General features: G+C 43.5%; 1 protein-coding gene across 1 annotated transcript in view; it reads right to left on the reverse strand.

The window, feature by feature from the left end:
• ABHD12B (abhydrolase domain containing 12B) overlaps positions 1 to 24508 on the reverse strand; it is a 29427-nt gene extending 4919 nt beyond the window's left edge. Inside the window, exons 1-10 of the mRNA XM_070419874.1 lie at positions 24331 to 24508; positions 18876 to 19003; positions 17405 to 17507; positions 15422 to 15541; positions 13474 to 13504; positions 10526 to 10571; positions 10291 to 10420; positions 9312 to 9349; positions 7546 to 7625; positions 1071 to 1153 (exon numbers count right to left, since the gene is read on the reverse strand). Coding sequence (XP_070275975.1) covers positions 1071 to 1153; positions 7546 to 7625; positions 9312 to 9349; positions 10291 to 10420; positions 10526 to 10571; positions 13474 to 13504; positions 15422 to 15541; positions 17405 to 17507; positions 18876 to 19003; positions 24331 to 24491 — 920 coding nt within the window. The 5' untranslated portion in view covers positions 24492 to 24508. The remainder of the gene's footprint in view (positions 1 to 1070; positions 1154 to 7545; positions 7626 to 9311; positions 9350 to 10290; positions 10421 to 10525; positions 10572 to 13473; positions 13505 to 15421; positions 15542 to 17404; positions 17508 to 18875; positions 19004 to 24330) is intronic.
• Between the last annotated feature and the right edge of the window lie 2343 nt (positions 24509 to 26851).

Genomic DNA, 26851 nt, shown 5'->3' on the forward strand with positions numbered 1-26851 from the left:
CATGTGATTTTCTTTTAAAATAATGAAGAACACTGAAGTATTGAATTTGTACAGAATTAGAAGAACCTTATCTTTTTCCTTACTCCACCTAATAGCATAATACTTGGAATATTATAATTAAAAGAGCCCTGGCCAGTATGGCTCATCCCATGCACCAAAAGGTCACCTGCTTGACTCCCAATCAGGGCACATACCCAAGTTTCGAGTTCATTCCCCAGTCAGGGTGCATACATTGAGACAACCAATTGATGTTTCTCTCTCTCTCCCTCTCTCTTCCCCTCCCTCTCTAAAAAAAGCAATAAATACTTTTTTTTTTTAAATAAAAGACTCTAAAAGAAAAAGAAAAACCCTAAAATAACAAGAACTTCCACAGGACAAAATATAACTCTTTGTGGCAATTTATTTTTCCCCATAAATGTACAGGGTGAACATATAATTAATGGGTTTGATTAGCTTCCTGGTCAACTTCCTACTTTGGAGGAAGCCTTTCAAAAAGGCTGTGGCATGAAGAATGTTCGTTCCCAACTCCAGTGACATTCTCAAACAATACTTCCCTCCCCCACCCCCTTCTGATACCCATCCATCCCTGCCACAGTGACTTGCTGTTACTCCTGAGAATGTTAGATCCCTCAAGTGTGTTGAAATATAAAAATATTGATAACAACTATGTATTTGCAGGTGCTCAAATTCTCCTACTACAAGAGGGCAACTTGCCAAATTCTATTCATTGGTTTTGCTGTCAGGTTAGTAGGCTGGATAGCAGATAGGTTTTAGTTACGTGTGGAATAAGGCCTAAAGTCAGGGACCCCTAAATTTACAGCTCCCTTTATGACTTCAGAGAAAATATTGAATCTGTAAAGTCATCAAATTAGTCCTAAGGAAAATGCCAAATACTAAAAACTTGTAGATACATTACCCTAAATCCTAGTGCCCACCTACAAATTCTCATCTAGTCTTTCAGACTTCTCATCTACCCATCCAGTAAGTCACATGATAGTCACCACCCCTCCCCCCCAAGAATTCTACAGTCATAGTAATAGAACAATGGACATTTTTAATCATTAGCTTACTTTTCATCATTAGGGAAGACTATTTTGTCTTTTCTCAAAGCATCCATAAGTGTTTGTAAAAATCCTGGAAGTTTCTGGTAAATCTATTTTTTAAAAGGAAAAAAAAATTAAAACTTTGCCTGCGGCTATATAATTTGTAGTTTTCCACCATGAACGATGATAATAGAGAGTAACTTTCTAAATATAATAAACTTTAAAAAGCAAAATTTTTATGATTGTAAAAGTAATTCATAGCATTGTAGGGAATTTGGAAAATACAAAAGGAAACAAGAAACAAATCACACATAATCCCACCATCCATAGACCATCACTGTCCTCTCTTTAAAATACAAACAGCACTATTAACTTATTTCTTCATATTCTGAAAGGAGCAGTGATACTCATGATCTAAAAATTGCTTAAACAATGAATATAACTAATTGGTTTAGTTGGGGAACAGAATATTCTGATTAGTCAAAAAATCCTGTTGAAAGTACACAATACATATAACTAGTTTTAAAGAATTTGAACTGCTGAATTAACACTGCAGTTGTTTTAAAAAGCATTTTAGGTTTTAACAATGACCACCGGACTGCAAACATAACAATTACATTCTAAACATACTGATTTCCTTTTTAATGGCAAATTCCAATGAACTGAATTCTAGTTAAATCGGCTTTATCATATTTTGAGGAGATAAATTGGTTTACTTATATGCCTAAAAGCATTCATTTCAACTAAAAATGAGGAAGGGACAAAAACCCTGAGCAACATTACACCTTCCTCACCAACTTCAATTCTACCTCCAAGCTACATCCCAAATACATTCATTTCTCTCCATTCCCCTGTCACCCAACCTAACACACCTTTCATCTCTTGCTTGAATTACACCAACAACTGCAAGCGACCCTCTGCGTCCACCCTCCCCGAGCTGTAATCCACGTCCCACGGGGAAACCAGTGATCGCTTCAACAACGTGCCAATCACATCCTGTCACTCTTTTGCTTCACACCCTCCAAAGGCACTTGGACTTCACCCAGTGTCACTTTGGCCTTTGAGGCCTGACACCATCCGGCTGCTGCCTCTACCCACAGCCTCATCTATCACTATGCCCTCCCTCTCCAGGTCCGGCCCAGCCGCCTTCTGTTCCTGGAACAGCCTTGATCCCACCTCAGGGCCCCTGTCCTTGCTTTTCCCTCAGTCCAAGTCCTCCACATTTTCCTGTGAAAGCTGGCTCGTTGTCATGCAAGTCCCAGCTCAGATGATGTTTTTCAGAGCCGTTTTCCCTAACAGCTATGGAACCTTGACCTCCCACCACCCAGCCATTCTCCATCACATACATTAAATAACTTGCACAGCACTTCTCGCTATTAAAAATCCTCGTGTTGTGTACTAGTACTAGTACTTGTCTTCCGTCTCTCAAGAAAGTATGTAAACTTCATAGGAGGACGAACCACAGCTTTCTTATTCTCTATGGTATTTCTAGAACCTAGAAAACGTCCTGGTACCTAATAAGTATTTGCAAAACTTGGAATGAGTCCATTATGTAAATATCCCTGGCATACACTTTAAGCCAGTGGTTCTCAGCCTGTGGGTCGTGACCATCGGAAAACACATATAGCATATCAGATATTTACATTACAATTCATAACAGTAGCAAAATTACAGTTATGAAGTAGCAACAAAAATAATTTTATGGTTGGGGGTCACCACAGCATGAGGCACTGTATTAAAGGGTCGCGGCATGAGGAAGGTTGAACCTAAGCTATCATCAGTCCTTTTCTACTTACTGTGAGTGAATTTCACTCAGATTTTATTCCTTAGAGTAGAGGGGAGAGGGAAGGGGATTGCAATGTAATAAATGGGATGTTGCCTAGGGAAGGAAATAGGGACTGAACTGCTAGGCTGTGGCCAGTAAATACAAACTTCAGCTTCACGATTTTAAAAAGAAAAGAATGATGTTCACCATAGAAGCCATTTTTAGATTATGCATATCACTGCTCCTTGGAGTACAGAGACTATCAAATGTAACTTGGTATAGTCTCCCACTATGAGCTATTGTAACATAGAGAATAGTAACTTTCTAAATATAATACACTTAAAAAAAACTTCTTTCTGGTTTTAAAAGGTAAGTCATGCCATTGGGTAAATTGTCAGGAACGTGGGTAAATTGTGGGGAATTTGGTAGGAAATGGGTACAGAGTCTGCAGTGCAGACAAATGTCTGCTGCCAGTGTTGGCCTCAGGAACCTCCCTGGTTTCGTGGGTTTGTCTGGCCAGCATTTTTTGCCTGGTCCCAGAGCAAATGATTTGCATTCAGGTGCCGTCAGCAGATCCCAACACTGTCTCTCCTTCCCTTTCTTCCTTTCCCAGCCTTTCACCCATACGAAGGGCAAGATTTCTTGTTTTGTTTACTTTTTTCTTTGTCTTCTGATTCCACCACCCCTGGAATCAGGACTCCTCTGAGGGAAATTCAATAAGAGAAGCCCTTCAGCAATTCATCTCAAATTCCAAAGGAGTGAGAAGAAAGCTGGTCCAAGCCAATAATCTACTTTGTTACTCCTCACTCCTCCCAGCCCAGGTGCCCTTTGAGACTCAGAGGTCATAGCATCCCCTCCAGCCCAGAGCACAGCCGTGGGTTCCTAATTGGGTCTCCCTGCCTCCTCTCTGTTCTGGAATACCACCAGATAGATATTCTTAAAATACCAGATACATGAAAGGATAAACTCATGTATAAAATTACATTATTAGATGTATGTTCCTAATAATATAACATCAAAAAAACTGAAGCAAAAATTGACAGAACTAAAATAGAAATAAACAACTCCAAAATAATGGTGAGATATTTTAATATTCTTCCTTGAGCAACTGATAAAATAAATAGTCAAAAAAAATCAGTAAGGACATAGAAGAATCAAATGACACAATTAATAGTCTAACTGACACATTAGAACAGCGTACCCCAAACAACAGAACACATTCTTTTTAAGCATATGGAACATTTACCAAAATCGACCATTTGTTGGGACATAAAGCAGCTCTGAGCAGATTCCAAAAGCTAAAATCATAGAGCGTATACAGGATTAGGCAAAAGTAGGTTTACTGTTGTTGGTATGGAAAATAATACAATAATTAACTTAATTTTGAGAAATTGACAAGTATATTCCAAAATATATGTGGAAATGCAAAAGGTCAAAATGGTCTTGAATAAGAGGAACAAAGCTGAAGAAGTTCACTAGATATCAAGACATATTATAAAGCTACAATCACTAAGAGATTGTAGTATTCATATGAGCATGGACAATAGACATGGGAGAAATATGAGAACCTCCAACAGACCCATGTATACATATATGTAGAGAGAGACACTGACATATACAGACATTGGCACTGCAGAGTGATGGGGAAGGTCCATTTAGTTAATGGCACTGGGCCAACTGGAAAGCTGTAAGTACTTATACATCCTACATGTGCGAAAATACATACCTGGGATATGGCTCTAAATGTAAAAGACATAACAATTTCGAGAAGATAGCACAGAAGCGTATCTTCATAACTTTGGGTAAGCAGAGTTTTATTAAGCAGGACACTTTTATTCAAAAAGTATTAACCATTAGAAAATGTTGGTAAACTGGTTCACATGAAATATAGGAACATCTCTTCATTATGAGATGCCATTGAGGAAGTAAAAAAGCAAAACAAATATTTTTTAAAGCAAAAAATAATATATTTGAAAAACAAATAATTTTAATGACTTACTCTATGACGAACTTCTACAAATGAAAAGACAACTCAATTTAAAAAGGAGCAAAAGACATGAACAAGTATATCACAAGAGATGATCTCTAAGTGGCTAATAAACACATGGAAAAATGCCTGGCTTCATTAGTCATCAAATGCAAATTAAAACCACAATGAGATATCAGGATGAGGGCAAGGATATGACGCAATTGAACTCTCGTGTACGGTAAGTGGAGAGTAAAATGGCAAAGTCACTTTGGAAAGCTGCTTGGCACTATAACTACTAAAGCTGAGCATATGCAGTCCTTGTTACCCAGCAATTCCACTCCCAATGTATACTCCATTGAAATATGCACACAAATTTAGAGAATGCATGTTCAAGAATACTTATAACAATGATGTTATTAATTATCCCACATAAAAATCAACTCAGATGTCTACAAACACTAGATCAATAAATTGTACTATATTTATACAATGAAATACTACATAACAATGAAAATGATCAATTACAGCTATACTGCATGGATAAAATCCTACTAATACATGTTGGGTGAAAAACAGAATACTTGTAAAATATGTAATGTTTAAAAATAAACCATGCTATACTGCTTAGAGATGCACACACAGGTGGTAACACTATAAAGAAAAAATATGTGGCTGTCACTCATAGGACGGAAAATGATGGATATGATTACCGTAAAGTTCAGGCTAAGAATTACAGCTAAAATGGGATTTATTAGATTAGAAAGTAACATACAGATGAGACTTCTAGTGATGCTAGTTTCTTGACTTGCATGTTGAGAAGAAGGAAGGGAGAGAGAAACATCAATCTGTTGCCTCCTCAGTGTGCCCCGATTGGGATGGAACTGGAAACCTGAGCATGTGCCCGGACAGGGAATCGACGACACTCCAACCAACTGAGCCACCCCAGCTAGGGCAATGTGGGTTACATTTTGACTCAGGTGTTCAGTCTATAATTATTTGCTACATCATGTATTTTCTCTATTATGTTAACTTTCAAAATTATAAAATTTCAAAAAAGAAACAAAAGTAAGTGGGAAGACTGTTTCTGAATTGCAAAATACCTACAAGTTGGTGAGTTTGTTAGTAATTACTTAGACTAATGTAATAGATGATCAAGTAATGGTTATCTTAAGATGAATATTCAGTCATCTGGAACCAATTGAAATGTTATATTTGTTAAATCTTAAATTACTCAGCATTCAGTATTTTAGATTGTAGAGCAAGCATGTCAAACTTGCGGCCCATATATATTTTTGTGGCCCAGCCAATACAATGCTATGCAAGAAACATTTTAATAAAAACTTCGTAACTTAATTTTTACAATATCCTGTTATACATAATTATTAATAACAAACTACAACATTCACTAATGACTGATTACTATAATCGTGTTGCATTCATTTCCCTTACACGCCTTACGAGCAGGAGCACCATTTCTCTCCACTAATACTAGCAGCGAATATTTTAACGGCTGATGGCCATGTCATTAGTCTTAGATTGACTGTTTGGTGTGTGCAACAGGAAATATTTCACTTTTGGAGAACAAGAAAAAAGGTTTATTTGCATTATGCTTATTAATTTGTGCAGTTATTCAGTGTCTGGTAAATTAATGTTCAAGAAAAAATATTAATTTTTATTAAAATGTTCTATTATTTTATGTTAACGATTACTCATTTATTTCAGCCCTTTGTATTCAGCATGTCTCTAGGGAAATAAACCTACGTTTCTATGAAAATTGAAGCTTTGTTTTTTTGCGGCCCACATAAACATAAACCTTGTTTATTTGGCCCATATTAGCCTTTGAGTTTGACATGCTTGTTGTAGAGGAGATTCCTGTATTGAGTTGAAGCTTAGACCTTTTCTGTGATCCTGTGAAAGAGCTATCTCAGAAGTAGTGCGCTGCCTTTCTCTGAAACAGTTAAGCAAATTCCAAGACGTTCTAAGATGATTTATTGTCCAAAAGATTCCAAAAGTAGACAGTTGGAGAAAAGTGCACCTACATTGCCTTCCAATATTAGACAATAATTTAAATTGTGGGGCCATGTATTCCTTCTGAGAATCTCTCCTATTTTCTTTCTCTCTCTCTCTCTCTCCACCCACCCCTCCCCCCCTCCCGACCTTCTTATCTTCCTCCCTCTCACTCATTTGCTAACATTTATATGGATGTATGACTATAAGCAATTGAGCATTTGGCTTGAAATAAAATTACAAACTTTGGATAAGCTGCACAATAAATTTAAATAACTACATCTTGTTGCCCAATTCCTTATATCTTATCTTCTTGGGAAGACTGTCTCCTCTACATGGGATACTGTATAAAATCATTTGGCAGCTTCCTTGGATTCTCTGGAGGCTGTCTTATCACAAAATTATGAAAGATATATGGCTGATGGTCATAGGACTAAAAATGATGTATGACATGTTTGGTTTCACTTTTTAAAAGAATAATAATAAATAGATAAGCCTAACTTATCTACTAAAAATTGTAAAAGATAAGAAATAAAACTTTGGCTTTTAATAAGCTACTCAATCTATTAGAAGAAAATAAAAGGACTACCAAATCCAAAAGCCGTCAATCATGCCCTTCTTTAATTGCAACTGGCTAATACCCTATCTCAAGTTAGAGTAACTTAGAGACATATAAAACTAGTTAAGAAAAAGAATGTGGTTAATAAACATAAATGTGTGGAAACACTTTGACATCTTGTGAAGATGAGTAAGAGACTCACCTTTAACAAGGGATAATTGATACTTGCAGTCCACATGTTGGTAAATGGAGCTTCCAGGACAATAGCATCAACTGGGGATCCTTGAAAATTTAAAAAAGAAATAACTCCCCTATCATATTTAAATATCACCTTCCCTAAATAAGGGGTAGTTAAGGTCTTGTACATTATTTGTGAAGCTTACAAATAATGCAAATTCCTGGACCCCACTCCAGACTTATTGCGTCAGAAATCAGAATCTCGGGAGGGGGGCGGGGGGGGACGGGATGTGAGAATGTGCATTTCTAACAAGCTCCCCCACCCACCAACCAAGAGATTTCCCTGCACATGGTAGTTGCAAACCAGTACCTTCTTCTAAAACAAAACCAGATTGTCAAGCCTTGGGTAATTTTAGAAAGCAAAGTACTCTGGGAAGGAAAACTGTTGAGCAGTCCATTGTTAAGAATGTGCCAGAGGCTGATTAGATGGTTTTGGCCAACACTTTCCCAGAGAACAATTGGAAAATGTGTGTCAGATGAGGATATGTGCATGTGTATGTGTGTGTTTGAAGGCACCTGAGGGCTGCTAAATCAGTGAGATTTTGAAAGCCAAGACCAAAAGGAAATCTCAAGAACAGTCAGAGGAAAAAGCATTATCTTCAAAGGAGCAACAGTAAGACTGGCAGCTGACTTCCTAATAAAACAGTGAAACCCTGAACGAAGTGTTGGAATAAAATTATTGCCAACCTAGAATTCTATGCCCAGTGAAAATATCCTTCAAAAATGAAGATGCAATAAAGACATCTTCAGATCAAAACTGAGAGAATTCATCACCAATAGACAGGCAGAACAAAAATCCCAGATAAAAACAGAGAAATGCTGAAACTAATAAAGAGAAAGAAAAGTAAATCTAAACCTTGGCTTTTATAATATAAGAAGAATAGTGTTTTATGGAGTGTGTATAGAGAAAATTAAAAAACATGATAGCAAGAGTTTGTAAGTTGAGGAGGTAAATGGAATCAGAGTGTCCCAAGGTCACTGCATTATCTAGGAAGTGAAGTATTCATTTATGTGAGAATTTAGTTCAGATACTGTAACAGTGTCCACACTGTGAAGGAAGTGACAGGGAGCCATGAGAGCTTAGAGGAGCATTAGCATAATGTTTAGTTTCTTTACATACGTAATTAAGCTTGTGAATAGCAGGTGAGTTGCTCTAAAATGCTTACATAACTCCACCTGACCTGTATTGCCAAGTAAAGTTTAAGATATGATGCAAGAGATTACAAGCTTTTAATGCTTGTCAAAGTCACCTGGTCCTATTCACAGAGATTCCAATCATGAAAATAGATCCAGGAAACCTGTGTTTTAAAAAAAGCATCCCCAGGAGATTCTGATACAGGCAGTTCTCAGTACACTTTTAGAAATGCTGACATAAATATTATATAAGAAGGGCTACAGAAAGCAAGCCTTGCCTGTTATTCCATATGTATTATTTTCCTCTCCTGTGATCCAAATGACTCCATAATAACAGTTATTATCACTTCACAATGAGCACTCTTTCAAAGGTAATTTTAAGTCTTTCCTTAGTATTTATTTTTAATTTCATCATCTTGAAAAACAGCTATTGTTTTATATTAGAGAGAAAAAGGAATGTTTGCTGCACTATCAGAAACCACCTAAAGTTGGGGTGCTTTAGGTATCTCTGTGTTGGCAGTGTACCCAATAGTCTCAACTCTTTTCAGTTCCCCATCTCAAGCCAGGAAATTATACTACGTAATCATTTTACAGTACCTTTCTCTTCTAGTACTCTCGCAGCATTCGTTACAACTCTGAAAAGCAATGAAAATTAGTACATATGTGAAGCCGTGACTTAACAGTCAAGTAAATGATACAAAATGCAACACCCAGTGGGAGCATCTGATGAAAGCTCTGGTTAGAAAATGCATAGACACAAGATTTTGCACAGGGTTTCCAGGTGTCCCACTGACTCTAAATTAAGAATCCTTTTCCTTAAAACTCTCAAGGAGAGCTCTGCAGTGGGCTTCAGGGTCACAGATAACTGTAGAGCTCCCGTGTTTTACAAACAGGGCAAGGCCTCCAGCCACATGTGGGAGAAGCCAGAGAGTCTCTGTCCCCTAGACCAGCGGTCACCACTGGTGGTCCGTTGTGGCGAGCCAGCACAGCCATGGCATACTCAGCCCCAGGGCACCTTATGTGCCGCGCCAGCTCAGCCAGGTTCGGTGAGCCTGAGAGGGGCGGTGAAGGATTAAGAAAAGACAGACAAGAAAAGAAAGCTGGATCTGGGTGGGAAGCTGCCCTCTCTGATGGAGAGAGCGCCACGGCCTGTAAGCCGTCTCTTCATTTTATAGCCAGATTACAGGAGGCAAAGTAAGGGTGTGGTTACAACATTCTCGTGGGTTTCGAATCTACTCAATTACATGTACCTGAACTCTCTATCAAGCCCACATCACTCAGACACGTGGGGCCACGTGTTCGGACCATAGGTTCAAGCTTACAACTATAGCTGTTGGCTATAATTGTGCTGGGAGGGCTTTGCCCTCCAAGCTGGGACTTGCACTTGGACATGAGAGGACTGTGCCCTCTCATTAGTCCGAGGCTTGAACCTGTCCAAACGCTGTAGCCGCTCTCCACAGTCCGTGAGGTCTGAAAGGTGGGCGACCGCTGCCCTAGAGTATTGCTCCTTTCAGGGCTCACTCCTGCCTGGAGCCCCAAGGACCCACCTAAGGACCCATCTGCAGACCCCACTTACCCTGTACCCAGAGAGTGGCCCCAGAGGCACACGGGGGTGCTGCCACTTCTTGCCTTGGTCCACTCATAGACACAAATAGCGTCCGCAGTCAGTCCCTCCTCTGTGGGCTTACCCGTAGAGTCCCCGAACCCTGGCAGCAAGGAAACGCAAACACAGTATCACCACCTCCAAAGTGAGAATCATCGAAAGCCTCCTGCTTCTGGAAAAATCTGTGTACACTGTTCTTAACACATACCTCTGTAGTCAACAGACAAGACGTGAAAGCCACCATCGCTCAGCACCTAGATGACAAAGGAGCTGTTATCTTCAATTAGAAGATGCAAACAGAAAAGGTTTGACACTTCCATAAGCCTGGTTGGGACCGTTTAATAAATAGGGGAAAGATTTATTTTTGAAATCTGGTGTTTTGCTTCAATCTTGAGATGGCCAGACTCAATGGGAAGTAAGGAAAGCAGTGTGGCAGCGCTGGGTCCAACAGTCTGGGTCCCAGTGTGGCTCGGCCACTTGCCAGCTCTGTGACCTTGGGCCACTTGCCACTTAACATTTAAATAATGCAAATATTATTCTGAAAAGTGAAAAACAATAGTAGCTGCCTTCAGGATTGTAGGAAGATTACATGAGATGACATATTAAAATATCTTGGTGCATAGTAAATGTCCTTTTTAAGAATTCCCTTGAGAATAAGGACTCTACACAGAATTGTAGTACAGGCAATCAAATAAGGGGGAGATCATTATATTAAATACTAGAGGCCTGATGCACGAAAATTCTTGCAAGAGTAGGCCTTCCTTTCCCCGGCTGCTGGCACCAGCTTCCCTCCGGCACCCGGGACCCGGGCTTCCCTCCTCCAGCTGCCGGCAGGCACCTGGGACCCGGGCGGCTTCCCTCCAGCCCTGGCTTTGTCCGGAAGGACATCCAGAATGACATCCGGAAGGATGTCTGGTCTAATTAGCATATTACCCTTTTATTATTATAGATAAACAGATAAAGAGTTAATATCAATCAAAGATAAAGAGATCATTGGATAATATCAAACCACTGCCAAGCACCATAGACAAATGAGGAAAGAATATGAAAACATAACTTTGAATTACAAAGACAAAGGGAAGACAGAGAAAAGGACAAAATTTACTTTTAAAACTAAATCCTCACAACAGTCCCATAGGTAGGTATTTCCCCCATGTAACATAAAGAAACTGGGCCTTGGAGAGTTTAAATAATCTGTTCGAATTTGGTCACCCAAATGTCTAGAGGCAGAACCAAGATTCACACCTGGGCCTGCACATGTCCAAATACCGTGCCTCCTCTCCCACGCGTAGATGTGGGTGGCTGAAACTCATTATGAACTTTTACATACAAATAGAACTGATAGCCCTAACTGGTTTGGCTCAATGGATAGAGCATGGGCCTGCGGTACATGGGACTGAAAGGTACTGGGTTTGATTCCGGTCAAGGGCACATGCCTGGGTTGCGGGTCCGATCCCCAGTAGGGGGCATGCAGGAGGCAGCTGGTCAATGACTCTTTCTCATCATTAATGTTTCTATCTCTCTCTCCCTCTCCCTTCTTCTCTGAAATCAATAAAAATATATTTTAAAAAGTAGAATTGATAAGGAGAAAATAAATGTAACTTTTCAATACCCATTTAAACTACATTCATTCCAAAAAAAGTTATCTAAGAAGCAGGGCAGTTAAGCATCCAGGGAAATAGAAATATCCGTGTATTGTTTGTGACACTATAAATTGAAGGACCACTTGACAATACAACTCAAGAACAGCAACAGAATCTAAGAATTTATCTCTAGGAAAAAAAATCCCAAAAAATAAACTTAATGTTTAAAGTTTTCTGTAGCAATTTTATTTCAAAGTAACCACCTATCCAAATAAGTAAACGAAGAGCTCCGGAAGTGTGGTCAGGCCGGGAGAGGATGACTATGGCTGTGGTATCCAGGATCTGCCCGGGGGAAGAAGTGCTATCATACCTTCCCACCCACCCCCGCCGCCACAAGGATGACTACACCTCCAGCTCTTCTTTCTGTGCACTCAGGGACCTACTACTCAGCTCTGCCACGAGTGGGAGGAGACATCAGCTTCACCACCACCCCATGTGGGCAGTGCAAAGAGAGGGGTGCAGGATGGAAAGCAAACCTAAAAACTAACAGGCATCACCACCCCAGGCAAAACTGTATCCCACCACTCCTCCGCCAGAGGAGCTCTGAGAAGGCAGTGGAGAGAGGAGCTTCCTGTCTGAACAGGGGAGGGAGGATGAAGAAGGAGCTTCCTGTCTGAACAGGGGAGGGAGGATGAAGAAGGGGCTGGGGATCCCCACAATTACTGTTAAATTGAGAAAGAGTGGAGGTGGGAGCTGGCACGTGAGAGGAGAGATCAGGTCTTGTGGTCAGTAATTGGACAAGCTGCCTGGTCACCTGCGGCAAAAATTACCCAACTGGCGTGTGGGAGAGGATCAACAGCCTGCCTGACCGGCTCTGAGTCAGAAGGCAGAGATGGTGAGTGCACAGCCTGCCATCTCCCTCACACCTGGAAATGCAGGGGCTGCCCCCTCAAACGGAAGTCATGGAGCAGGCGAGGACAGTCGAGTGTGGCCACCATCCACTGTGCAAAACCCTTTATGGAGCGGAAGCCCGGGCCTGAATGACTTAAAAACAGACATTCTCTGTCTCTATCCTGTATCATCAAAAAGGTTGTTTCTTGTAGGCGTGACTTTCACACCTAGTACAGGATGTCCCAAAAATGTATACACACTTTGAATGATTATTAATTCCAATGGGTTAAATTGGACAAGAAAGAAACATCAATGGAGCTATCAGCTGTAAAGTGTGTATACATTTTGGGGGACATCTAAATATTCTCTCAATCCATCCCTCAGCCCCCAGAAAAATCAAACAAACATGCCATCAACTCCATCTGCTAATGAAGGCAATGCATTCACGAAAGCGTTTTGGGACTCAGAGATAGTCACATCTACTTTGACACCCCCGCCCCCCCCAAGGTCAAGGCTGGAAGAAAAGTCCACTCACTCATGGGACTTTGGGCCCCAGACACCAAACCCACCCTGGGGAGCTCTCAGTGGATACCCTTGCCGAAGCTGAGGAAGATCTACGGCCCTAGCCCAGAAAAGAATACATGGAGACATAAAATGGATGCCTTGGGACCCTCAGACATACCTTTACGAGATTAAGCCTGTGACGAGCTGCCCTGTAGAAAAGGTTAAAAAAAAAGAGCAAGATTTAGGAATTGGGAAGACAAATTCAATAAAAGTCGCTATCATGCTGCTGGCATCTGATCTCACACCTTTCTTCCTCGGGGTAGAGAAATAAATAACAAGGAGAAAGGGGAACGGATGTGTCAGGGGGATGACTGACGGCCCCCCGCTGCTGCCGAGCTCCTCTGCATGAATGCTGGGTCCCAGATCTCCGCTCCTTGTCACAGCATTTGATGACTAAGCAGTAAATCCATCTCCTCACACTCCTACACAGCAAAACTTGTTTCTAAGAATACTTTCAGGAGCTAACGGAAAGTAAGTTCCAGAAAGTGGCTTTTTAGAACAAAGGATGATATAGTCATGTTCACTACTCTAAGATCTGCCTGGTCCCTGTTCACTCAGCCACCAAGTGCCAGATGAAGCAAAGGAGAGGGACTCGCATCCCTGGAGGTACAAGAAACATTGGTTTCCAGAATAACCATACCATACGTGAATGAAACAGAGACAAAGTTGACTCAAAAGGCAGAGACTTCCTTAAAATTTTTTCTTAGAGCCAAGTTTCATAAACTTTAGTGGGTCATGGAGCCCTTTGAACATGTGGTTAAAGCTATGGACTCATTTCCCAGAGGGAAAAGGGTATTTACACTTCAAATGTACAGTTTTGGGAGGGGGTTCAGGGCCCTTCTTGGGCTTTTAAGGATCCCAAGTCTAGAACCACTGTTTCCATCAAGGTCCCCCATAACCTCCGTTTGGCCCCCTTTCAGCTCAGTACTATTGATGGCAAGCTGAGACTTGCGGGCAGGGGCCAGGAGGAGGCTGGGGCTGACCCCTGAGCGAGTAAATCTGTGATGCCTGAAGCAATAGCAGATGCACCAGCGGGGCAGACAGGAATTGTGATCTGCCTGATCCTGTAAGTGGGTGCATTGTAACACCATGCGCAAGTCCGCACTATCAGAACCACGTTGAACCACGTTGGGAAATGTTAAATTCGCAGGCAATCTCTGTAAATGTGACTTTAAAATGGACACCTCGAGAAAGCCCTTGAGCAAAGGCAAGTCTTCAGAAGAGACAGTGAGAAAAAGAGACCTAGGCAAGGGAGCCCAGGGACAGATTCCAGACCTTGTCACCTAGTGTGAAGCGTCCCTCCAGAGACAGAGCCAGGTCAGTGGGTCTGCGAGGCACACTGCCCCGCCCCCAAGCTGAGGAGGCCCAGTCACAGCTGATGAGCGTCACCCACCACAATCACAGGCCACCGATGGCTCTGGCAGCACATCGAAGGAGAGCCAGGCTTCTGGGAGGCGGTCTTTGTCACAAAGTAAGGTTGGGACCACAGAGGGAAAGCTGAGGCATCAATATTCTAGGCCAGAATTCAGCACCCATGGTCAGAATTCCAGGTGATCGCTCCCAGGAAGTCCATACTGTTGATTAATAGGATTCATGCTATTTCTGTGAAAAGACCACTTCATGTATTTCTGTGAAAAGACCACTGATGTGGAAATTGCTCTTCCTACCTCCATATGTCAATGCCTATTCCCTTTCCAATCAACCATGGGGTCAATCCGTCATTGCAGACACTCTCAGGGAATAAAGGAACCACTGCGTTCCTGGAAACTAATATCTAAATCTTGGAAGTTAGTGTCCCTCTCAGCTAAGGATCCACATTATTCTACATATAGAACATATGGATTTTGTTGTTAAATAGAAGCCTACTGCTAGAACACCATCAAATTTCAACAACAAAAAAAAATATGTGGCGGCATGCTTAGAGTGGAAAACTGAGCCGTGCCTTTCACTCCCCTACAGAGCTGAAATGCTCTCTGTCGCTCTCTGTCTCTTCTCTCTAAATGAATGAGTGAGTGAGTGAGTGAGTGAGTGAATGAATGAATGAATATCCAAGCAAGGGCACTGACCTGTGTTCTGCACTGCCATGAAAATAGACAATAATTGGGTTGCCATCATGAAGGGCTGCTTCGTACCAGCAACGGTCCTTCCCTTTAGCATCTTCCCCCCGGCAGCTGGGAACTGTGTGCCTGAAGAGCAAGAAAAGTTTTTAACAAACATGGACAGAGAGAAGAGTTCTCTATCCTCGCCAAAGTCTGAAACACTCCTTATCTCAGTCAGATAGATAGATAGATAGATAAGTTTACACAGATAAGTGTTTAAGTAGTATATGCACATGCCAAATATTAAACTATAATACTACGAAGCGTCCTATAATGAAAACCACTATTGCTCTACCCCATCTCCCCCATGTACAGAGATAACCCCTTTTCACCATTTACTGTTTTAGTTCTTCTGACTCCCACACCTAATGATCTTCCAACACTGCAGTTCTTGGGTTCAATCCATCAACATGCAGTCCATTGAGTGGAACCAAGTAAAAGATAACAGATATTTGTGCATGCTATTGGTTTGGCTGAATAGACAAGTTGGAAATAATTTATAGGGAAATCCGTTTAGGTGAGAAAAAGAACTATCACATGAAACTAAGCTATTTTACTCAAGAAACCCAGTGACTTTGTGATTTTTAAACACCTGGCTGAGCTTCAGTCCCTCCACCTTGTTAAACCAATGAATAAACCCTGAAAATATAAACACTGCCATGTGACATGTCATAAGGTGACTTGGAGAACGGGCCACATGATGACAAGTCCTCAGTCCTCTAAATCTTTAGAGGCAGAAAGACTCACATCAAACCCCAGGGCCTCTGCACTGAGAAAACAGGTACCACTGCCAGCAAGAGAGGCCAACTAGACAGTCCACTCACCAAACCAAGGATCAATGGGGTTAGGATAAAGAATAAAAAGATTTTCCAACTCCAACATTCTTAGCCTAACTGTACTCTGCAGTTTCAGAAGAAGTTATGTGAATCTATATTGGTTCCTAAACCAATGATCACATGTTTAAATTTGGGGAGATGAAATATAAATAAGCACTGGAAAATTGGCAGCCAAGAACAAGTAGTAGAACCAAACAGAAGAAGATATTGAGATTAGCATATTTAAAAGGCAATAGAATGCTCATGACTTTGTTTGACAAACATTTATTAAGTGCCTTCTCCGTGCCCAGCACTGTGCTAAGCAATGAAAACCCACCAACAGAGTCACCTATAAAAGATATAGTCTTGGTCCTGGCCAGGTGGCTCAGTCAGTTGGAGCATCATCACATACACCAAAAGGTTACTGGTTCGATCCCCAGTTGGGGTGCATATGGGAGGCAACCAATCAATGTTTCTCTCATACATCAATGTTTCTCTCTGTCTCAAAATACAAAACATATACTCAGGTGAGGATTTAAAAATAAAAATAATATAGTCTTATAAGGGAAGACAAACACAGATAATCATACAAACATTCCTTACATTACAGTGGGAATAAATGCCATAAAGGACAAATACAGGTTGCCACTAACATATGCCTAAAATGGGGATGAGGAAAAGCTTTCCTAAAAATGACCAATCTAACACCCAAAGGGTGAGTAGGCAGTAGTTAGGAAGAAGGCAGGAGCAGAAGGAGCAGAGAGATAGAAAGAATTGTTGCAGACAGACAGTGTGGCTTGGTACGCAAAGAGGCCAGTGGGTCTGCAGCACAATGGAAAGAGTGGTTGGTGCGGAACAAGTCAGGAGAAGGGGCCAGGGCCAGGTCCCCCAGGCCTGGTGAAGGACCCAAAGCAGCACAACACCTAAAAGTTGTCACACTCCAAAGGAAAGCTCCTGGAAAGCTCATTGAAGCAGGTCAAGTATCAATACAAAGGGAAGGCGCACGGAGCAGCTCCCAGGTGCCTCCAAGGAACACCAACCTCTCCACCGGAAGTAGCACAGCACTGCTCACCCTTCCCCTAGTAACACGAAAACCAAGTCCATAGGCAACCCAGGGTCCAATCCCTGCACTCACCAGATTCCCAGAATCACCCCGGGTTCAACCTTGATATAGAAGTTCACTGTGTGGGGCATCTTTAACTCCGGCTTCTTTAAGTCCACAAGAAATGGCGCTTTGACTGGAAGGCAGAAATCATTATCAGCTCCCAGAATCACATTCAAGGTGTGTTTGTTTTTTATCACAATCAAAAAAAGTAATTAGTCTCACGGTAACATGTTTCTCAGTTGCAAGCTACTACACTAAATTCTTAGCAACATATTTTACCTCTATTTTTTGTAAATGACATGGCATTTTGTACATATGTGTTCATGATAGTTATGTTTTCTTGCTCTAATTTCCCTTTTACCTGTATATAAAGTATAGTATAAGGAATATGGTATTTTGCTACCATAAATTCTGCTTTGTCAGTTACTAAGCTACTTACCCCAGCTTTATTCTGACCTATGGTTGGTTGGTCTATCCTTTTTCATTCTTCTATCTTTCTGTGTCTTTTGTTTTAAGTGTGTCTGATGAAGATTATATATCCTTGAAACTTGTTTTCTGAATCCAATCTGAGATTCTAGGTTTTTTTTTATTGATGAGCTTAAATCATTTGCATTTATTTTATATTTATATATATTTCAACCACCTTATTTCATATTTTCCATTTATTGGTGTGTGTTTTTCATTTTTTTTCTCTTTTATGATTTCCATTTGGACAGAACTGCTTTTCTTCTTTTGGTTTAAAAGGAAAACATCCTAGTTTTGTTCCTATGGTAGTTACTCTTAATGGAAGCAAAGTATTTTATAAACTAGGACTAGCTTATAGAAGAATTGGCAAAAAAAAAAAATTCTAAAGCTAGATTTTAAAATAGCACCAGTGAGTGGTAGCTCATAGTAGGGGATTTATTCAATCCCTATCCTTACCTGAAGCTAAAAGCAAAGGAGACCATTCCCCTAAAAAGGTAAGAGGACCTAAAACAGGTAATGAGTGTTCTGCTACTGTCAAGTGTTACTTTTTAAAGTGAAATGTCCAGGATAAACATATACTTGGGGACATGTAGATGAGAGTGTTACCCATGTACTAGAAGGACTATGTAGTACATTGACTAACAGCACTCAGTCAAAAAGACATGGGAAAATAGAGTCCCGCCATCAGCATCTCTCTCTCTCTCTCTCTCTCTCTCTCTCTTTCTCTCAATATAGGCAAGAAGAGGAAGTGAAAAAGAGAATACAGTAGGCAGTAAAACATTCACATTAACAGTTGATTTGAAGACAGAGCTCCTTAATTGGAACCCTACCCACAAGGCCATGGTTTTCTATCTCCAACAGATTGAAGGACTTATGCTAAACCCCAAAGCCAATAGTAAATTGCTTTCAGACCATTTAACTTGAACCACAATTTCATAACTGACGTGTCTTCTCGTTGTGCCACAACTTTAAGGGCAGTGAGTTCCTTATTTGGGAAAAAAAAATATAGGCAAATTCATGAAGGGTATATACTTACAAAAATTAAAATAAATTAGCATGTCCATCAGAGGAGGGAAAATGTGTTCTTTTAATGGTTTACTAGTAAAGCTGTTGTACTGAGTGGCAATTTTCCTTCCGAGTGTTTTCCAGCATTGTGGGATAGATCTGCAAGATATCGTGAAACAAACAAGGTATTGAAAAAATCAGTCCCGGTTTTGTCTAAGTCATGTTTTTCCTCTTAAGGTCAAAATCAAATTTCAGAGACCAACACAAGGAATTACAGGTAACTCGACATTTAAGTATTTACAGAACTGTACATAATTAGGGCAGATCAAGACTGGGCAGGCACTAAGGAGAAACAGGTGAGGAAATCAATAGGGCAGGGCCACAACCAGCTATGAAAAAGCCCAAGAATGACAGGACAGGAGAGAAGGGGACACCAGGCTTATGCCCTTACTGTAGTCCCATAGAAGGACCCCAAAGTCATCAGGAACCAGGATTCAATTTAACAGTTGCCACGGTTTTTAATTATATCATAATTCAGTGCTGTATGTGTTAGCTATTATTCTTAGTCTAAAGCATTACACAAATAATCATCAGAACATCACTCTTCTGACTGGGTCTCAGGAAGAAATGAGCCGATAAGAGAAAACTCCCACTTCTGATATGACATCCCTGGTGAGAGGGACCACGAGGAGCAGGGTGGGGAGAGGGGAGGACCTGGAGGTCAGCTACAGCAGGGCTGGGGCCTGGTCAGGGGAGCACACAGTGGGGTGATGCATATTGTTTATCCTACTGTTCCCTGTGTCACAAGCCACCTAAACTGGGAGCCGTCAGCCGACAAACTATGATTTGTCCATGAGGCATGACTAATGTCACTTCGGTCTCTAGCCACATCTCTCATGAGGGTTGCGTGTCTCTTACCTTTGAGAAACAAGGGATAGAGGAGGTCAGTGTCAACGCCTCCTGTTTCCAGTTTTTGTCCACATCCCTTTCCCTACTGGGAGCAGTCAATGTAAAGACTGCTCCCTATAGTCAAACTGTGAGGTCAGGGGTGCTGAAAAGCACTTTTGATGAATTGTTTTCCCCTACCCGTGGTCGGCAAACTTCGAGCCACATTCGGCTCTTTGGCCCCTTGAGTGTGGCTCTTCCTAAGCCTTAGGAGTACCCTAATTAAGTTAATAACAATGTACCTACCTATATAGTTTAAGTTTAAAAAATTTGGCTCTCAAAAGAAATTTCAGTCGTTGTACTGTTGATATTTGGCTCTGTTGACTAATGAGTTTGCCGACCACTGCCCTAGACCAGAAGATAACTATCATTACCTATACTTTGCAAATGAGAAGACTGACAAATTAAGTAACCTCCCTGAGGTTACACAACCACTGAGTGCCACAGCCACGTGCACCAGGTCTGTCTGACCCCAGAGTTCCGAGATGACCTCCAGTGAGCTGTCACACTCCTGGCGAGTTCATCTGGCCACCCAGGCACGCAAAAATGAGCCCCGGGGACAAGGTTGGTCTCTGGCAAAACTCAGCTCTTGGAGAAGGCTGTTTCAGGACCCTCTCCTCCCATTCTGCACGTTTGCCCCCTCTCAGGGTCCCTTCCTGCCCCTGCTTCCTCCCCACTTCCTGTGCCTACATTCTCAGGAGCCTTCTGATACCAAAGTATCAAAGAAAGACCTCTAAAAAAACTTCCCTCCAGTGTTAATAACTTAAAAGTCAGAGCGCTTATATGCCTTTGGAAGAGGCCTGGAGGGAGGCGATAATGATTTTCCGATGGATTTCCAGCAACTCTGCAGGGAGTGGAAAAGATAGGTGGGCGAAGGGTAATGAATAGCTCTTCAAATACATCAGACATCGGCAATTGCCTACTCATGAACCCAGCAAGAAAGAAATGAAAATGACTGTTGCATAATATTTTAAAATAGCCTCCATGAAGGTGGTAGAAGGGAGAGGACATTATTGTTCTGATTTTTAAAGATAAGACATCAAACCCCAGAGAAGTCACTTTGAGCCACAGATCAAGCCAAACGGGCAGAATTGAACACAATCGGAATTCTGACGCTTCCTCCCAGCTGGCCAGCCCCCCGCTTTCATTCTCCTGGCTCTCTGAACTCAGGCTACCCCGCCTGTTAGGCTCCTGCTAAGTTGTCTTTTGAAAGTAGCGGGGTGCTTGGGAGGCCGAGGCAGTAGAAGGAAACATGTTCCTGTTTTGAAAGAATAATTCATACAGGACCCTTCTCTCAAATAGCTGAAGGCACTTCTGTGAGAAAGAACAGAGTGGCCGGGCCCCTGGAGTAGGAACGGCGCTTCTTTTAACTAGGGGATTGTCAATTTGACTTCCCCTAGATCAGGAGGGATCAAAAGTCACCCGTGGCTGATAGACCTTATTTGAGCGGAGGATGCAGCGTCAGCCCACTCCCTGCTAATGGGCAGCCACATCAAACAGCTACCTCGATGCTCTGTGCTCCTTCGCCTGCCCTTTGATCAGCGGTAGCTGTAACGGCACAGCGTCCCGCAGGAGCCACAGGACCTCACTGGATGAATCTTACTGGAGAAACCTGGTGGGGCCTGAGCTGCTACAGGGCAAATCATCCATGCTTCATGCTCAGAGGTGTCTACAAACCAGCTTTGGGATACCCAAATCTAATCACATTTGGCAAGACAACTATTCCAAATATGAAGGCATGCTACATATCCACCATCGGTGCCCATTCATTCAGCCAACATGCACTGATCACCAAGAAGCAAGTGACATCTACGTCCTCCGCTCTTCTTTCCTCCCTACCAAACCTTCCCCTCCCTTCCCATCCACTCAAGTGTCCCTTCTTTGTCAAAGCCTCCTAAACACATCTTCCTACGGCGACCTTTCTTCTCTTTTCACCCCTCCCACAAATTATAATCGGAGCCTTAATTGTTGTCTGATTGTTTTTTTATCATTAGCCCTGACTTCCCAACCCTATGCCAGGCCCCGGACAACACGAACCACGTTGCTTGTATTACAAGCCTGGCAATGCTTCTTTTACATTCCACTCTGGCCAGCACAGGGCTGAGCTCCATAAAGATTTGTGGAGCAGCAGGTTGAAACTGAAATAAAAGGTGCACAGCAAGCCCTCATGATGTGAGCTGACCTGCAGTAACCGGCTCTGAGAAACCAAAGCGACCCAGGATTCTGGGTATTGGTCTGGGCCTCAGCCTCAGCACATGTCAAGTTAGATCAGTCATTTTCAGCTGAGACAAAGAATGCACTGCTAGTATTTTATTCCTTCAGGAAGCATCCCTTGAGACTTAGTTTTTAGTAATTAGTAAGGCAAGTTGTAGAGGGTCCCCAACTCCCCATCTCCATTCCATTATCAACAAAGCGACTTGTTCTCTAAAAGCATGAACTGCAGCTTTGATTCTCTGCCAAATAAATGTTAACCCATCAGCCATCAGCATTACAGAAAGCACTAAGGAGAGAGTCAGTAAATGCCAGTTTTCCCAGAACAACAGACCGGATCCGGGAGATGAGGCCCGTGAATATGAAGTTTGAAAAGTGCTGTCAGGCCCTAGCTGGTCTGGCTCAGTGGATAGAGCGTTGGCCTGCGGACTGAAGGGTCCCGGGTTCGATTCCAGTCAGGGGCACATGCCCGGGTTGTGGGCTCGATCCCCAGTAGGGGGCATGAAGGAGGCAGCCGATCAATGATTCTCTCTCATCATTGATGTTTCTCTCTCCCTCTCCCTTCCTCTCTGAAATCGATAAAAATATATTTTTATAAAAAAGAAGAAAAGTGCTGTCAGTTGGAATATTCTGACTGGTGTTCAGACCCAAACAAGGGGCTGGGCCTGCACTGCTGGGCCCAGGGAGCGCTGCTCTCTGCTCTCTGCCTTGAGCCACAGAAGGAACAGAAGACAAGATGTGTTTGTCTTCACCGCTTGGACTTTCCAAAGTGAAGTCTCTTTGTCGATGTGAGTCTTGGATATTTCATAATGAACAAAATTAAACAAAAACAAAAGTGAACAGCCTGGCCAGCATGGCTCAGTGGCTGAGTGTCCACCTATGAACCAGGAGGTCATGGTTTGATTCCTGGTCAGGGCACATGCCCAAGTTGCTGACTCGGTCCCCATTATAGGGCGTGCAGGATTTTCTCTCTCTCTCCCTCTCCGTTCTTCTCTGAAATCAATACAAATACTTTTTTTTAAAAAAAGGTGTGGGAAACTGTTTATTGCCTTCACTATCTGATAAGCATAGACAGAGAACCCCCGCCCCCCAAGGCTGGGTGCCTTTGAAGCCCTAGCAAAGGTCGGAACTAGGCGCCACCTCTGTTTGTCCAGACAGTGGTAGCTGAAACTACCCCCCCATTTATTATTATGTAAATCCTTGCTGTTGGGCTAGTCTGCCTGTTAATGGGGGGTCACTTGCCTAAGGGCTATGCTATGGGTGCATCCCAGATCAATAAAAGCTTGGTGAGGCCTAAGCAAGGATGGCAGTCCTTCCCCTTGAGTTGGACTTGCCCGCCTGGTCCCCCAATATTTCCAATTATCTCTTGTCTTTTCATTTTCATTTGTGTGCGGCTCTGATTCCAGGTCCTGATCCCTGACCCATGCGGGACGCGGGAAGGAAACACCCAACAAAAGGTAAACAAAAATGCCAATAACTTCCCACACCAACAAAACAAAACAAGATACTTGAATTCCTGGGTCCTGGGTCTCCAAGCAACACCTGGCTGCAATGCCAACAAGGCTGGTAATATACTGCTGGTGGATTCAGGTGGTTTAAGATGACTGTTTAAGCCAGTGGTTCTCAACCTTGGCTGCACATTAGAATCACCTGGGAATCTTTTTAAAATCCTGATTTCCGGGCCTCGTCCTCCGGAAATTCTGCTTCTTTGTTACTAATGTTGTGGCCCCACCCCATAACAAAGCCAAGGATTGATGGGAGGAGGGAAATAGAAACGCATCGACACAGGCATTTCAGATTTAAAGGATGCAAGAACGCGGCCCAGGTGATGCCAGGTTATGGTTTTAATGCCCTACTCATCTTCAGCATTGTGGGGGGATGTTTGTTCTTTAAATACAGGGCAGAGAGTTCACACCCAGGGAGCCTTCCCCTCCGCTTCCATCTACCAGGGAGACCCTTGACCTAAAACAATGCCACCCAAGAGTACCACGTGGACTATAATGGTCAAGGCAGATAAGCGAGAGGGAGCTGAGCCATCTTTCTGGAATCTCTATTTCAGAAGCCCAGAAGGATAGTTCTTAGAAAATCAAACCCGGGAGTCTCGGCCACGGGAGGGGCTGAGGCTGAGGATAAGGGTCATCCAAAGAGCCCCCGGTTCACAGGGCCCTGGGGCCTCTGAAGCGTCTCCTCCGTCCGCCCAGGAGCCCCAGTGCCTGCCCTTGGCCCCAAGGAGGGCCTTGCGCTCCCCTCGCGCTCCCTCCGCCCCTCCCTGAGCGGCCGCGCCGGCACTGCGCTCGCTCCCGGGCGGACCGGCGGCGGTGCGCACTCACCGCACGTTCCTCACCACCATGTCCCACCAGGCGGCCACGCTGTACTCCTCGTCCACGCGGTCCTCCCCCTCCACGCAATCCTCCCGGTCCGCGCAGTCCTCCGCGCGCGGCTCCATCGCGCACCGCCGCCGCGGGAGCTGCTGCGGGGAGCTGGGCTCCATCGCGCACCTTGTCGCGAACCGCCGCCGCGGGAGCAGCTGCCGGGACCCAGGGCCGCACCCGCCCGCCCCCGCCGAGTCCAGCCCGCCCTCCAGCCCCGCGCAGGGCCGCCACCTGCAGGGCGGCAGCCGAGGGCCGCGGGCTGGGGAGGCGACCGAGGGTGGCTTCGGGGCTACTGGAGGGGCAACACACACACACACACACACACAGACAAACACGAAACAAGTTTCCCATGCTTATAGTTAGCTGTGCAGTTTTATTTTCTATTTTATTTTATACATCTGTGTGTCTGTGCGTGCCTTTCTTACTATGGTGCTAATAAGACAAAAGTTTGATGGTCACACCTGTAGAAGATATAGAAATAAACTTTCTTCTACTTTGACTTTTATTTTCTTTGTTCCTTTTTTTTAAATATATTTTATTGATTTTTTACAGAGAGGAAGGGAGAGGGATAGAGAGTTAGAAACATCAATGAGAGAGAAACATCAATCAGCTGCCTCCTGCAAACCCCCTACTGGGGATGTGCCCGCAACCAAGGTACATGCCCTTCACCGGAATCAAACCTGGGACTCTTCAGTCCACAGGCCGACGCTCTATCCACTGAGCCAAACCGGTCAGGGCCTTTGTCCCTTTTGTTTTTCTCTTTCTGAAGCATCCCCACCCTGTCACCCTCTTCTCTTCTCTCTCTCTCTTTCTCTCTCTCTCTTTCTCTCTCTCTCTTTCTCAGACACACACACACACACACACACACACACCTGTCGTCATTACTGTACAAAAAATTTCTTTGCTCCCTTCAGGTGAGAAAGGGTTTATCTGCCGGAGGGGGGGGGGGGGGGGGAGCGGTGAACTGCACAATTACTCTGTTTCCTAAGTGAGCACTTCCTGGTGTTTTATTTTTTGAGCAGCCTGTGACAGAAGCCCACCCAAGCATCAGGAGTTCACACCTTGAAAGGTCGGGCAGGATTCAGGCTCACAGAAGGCATTGTCACCTGAGATGTTCCAGGGAAGCCACAGGGCAAATGTGGGGGACGTGGACCAGAGGGACTGGGGTTCCCCTTTGGAAGCAATTTGATGCAACATCAAGTCTGCATGTTGGAGGCAAGCTCAACCGCCCCAGAAGGAAATGGGAGGTTTTGTGGAGCCTGTGCTGTTTGGGCCAAGGACACAGCAGGGGACTGCCAACCCTCGAAAGCCCAGAGGGACGCTGTGCGGAGCCAGGAGGCCAGTCACACTTGAAAAAGCAGCACACTTTTCAAGAAAGGGCATTCTCTTTAAGGATCAGGCCGTTTCACGCAGCCGGGCAGGCCAGGGGGAATCCTGGTCACCGCCTCCTGTCATTGCTCTGGGAATGTCAACTTTCTGATTCACATCGAGATAGAAGAGGAATCAAAACAGGAAGGACCAAGGGTATCTAAGCCTGACTGACCAGCCAGCTGCAGGTGGGTTTTCACGGGGCCACACCCCATGATGAGAGAGGTGAAGTTCCAGCTCCAGCAGGTGCGGAGTCCACCCTGGAGTTGTTTATAGAGCGGGTCTGGGATCTCACAGGGAAGCTCTGGGTGAGAACGTGGGCCAGTGGATGGGGGAGGAGAGAGCAGCAGCTGTATTCCATCCCAGATTCTATTTCCATCTGTTTATTCAGGTTGAGAGGGTAGAGGCCCCCATGCTGCTTGAGCAAACAAACTGGTAAATCCTGAGTCTGAGGAAATGTTTGAAATACTATACTCAGCAAAATCTCTGAAGTTGAAAACCACTACTGTCTAAATTACAACTCTGAGAGCAAGCTTTCCCCACATTAATAGCTCCTTTTTCAAGTGGCACATACCCCTGGTATGATTTGGCAGGATCCAAACACCAAGGGATGCATTCATTTATTCAGCATCTACTTACGGAGCAACTTTTAGACGACCCGCACCACATTGGGCGCCATAGGGATACAAAGCCAGATCCTGCCTGGTAGATTTATCTCAGAATAACACAAAATAGAAATTGAAGAGTACCCAAAGGGTGGAAATCAGATCAGGGTGCAGGACCTGGATGTGGGGAGAGGGAACAGTTTAGGGCAGTGGTCGGCAAACTGCGGCTCTCGAGCCACATGTGGCTCTTTGGCCCCTGGAGTGTGGCTCTTCCACAAAATACCTGCTCTTCCACAAAAATACCGACTTCTGCGCATGGGCCACGAAGTTTCAATCGCACTGTACGGGCACGCCCGCACGTGGTATTTTGTGGAAGAGCCACACTCAAGGGGCCAAAGAGCCGCATGTGGCTCGCGAGCCGAGGTTTGCCGACCACGGGTTTAGGGCAGGGGCGGGCAAACTTTTTGACTCGAGGGCCACAATGGGTTCTTAAACTGGACCGGAGG

The sequence above is a fragment of the Myotis yumanensis genome, unplaced genomic scaffold (genome assembly GCF_028538775.1).
Source record: "Myotis yumanensis isolate MYYU_CA2020_CCGP unplaced genomic scaffold, mMyoYum1.0.hap1 SCAF_1, whole genome shotgun sequence".
Taxonomy (NCBI): Eukaryota; Metazoa; Chordata; class Mammalia; order Chiroptera; family Vespertilionidae; genus Myotis; species Myotis yumanensis.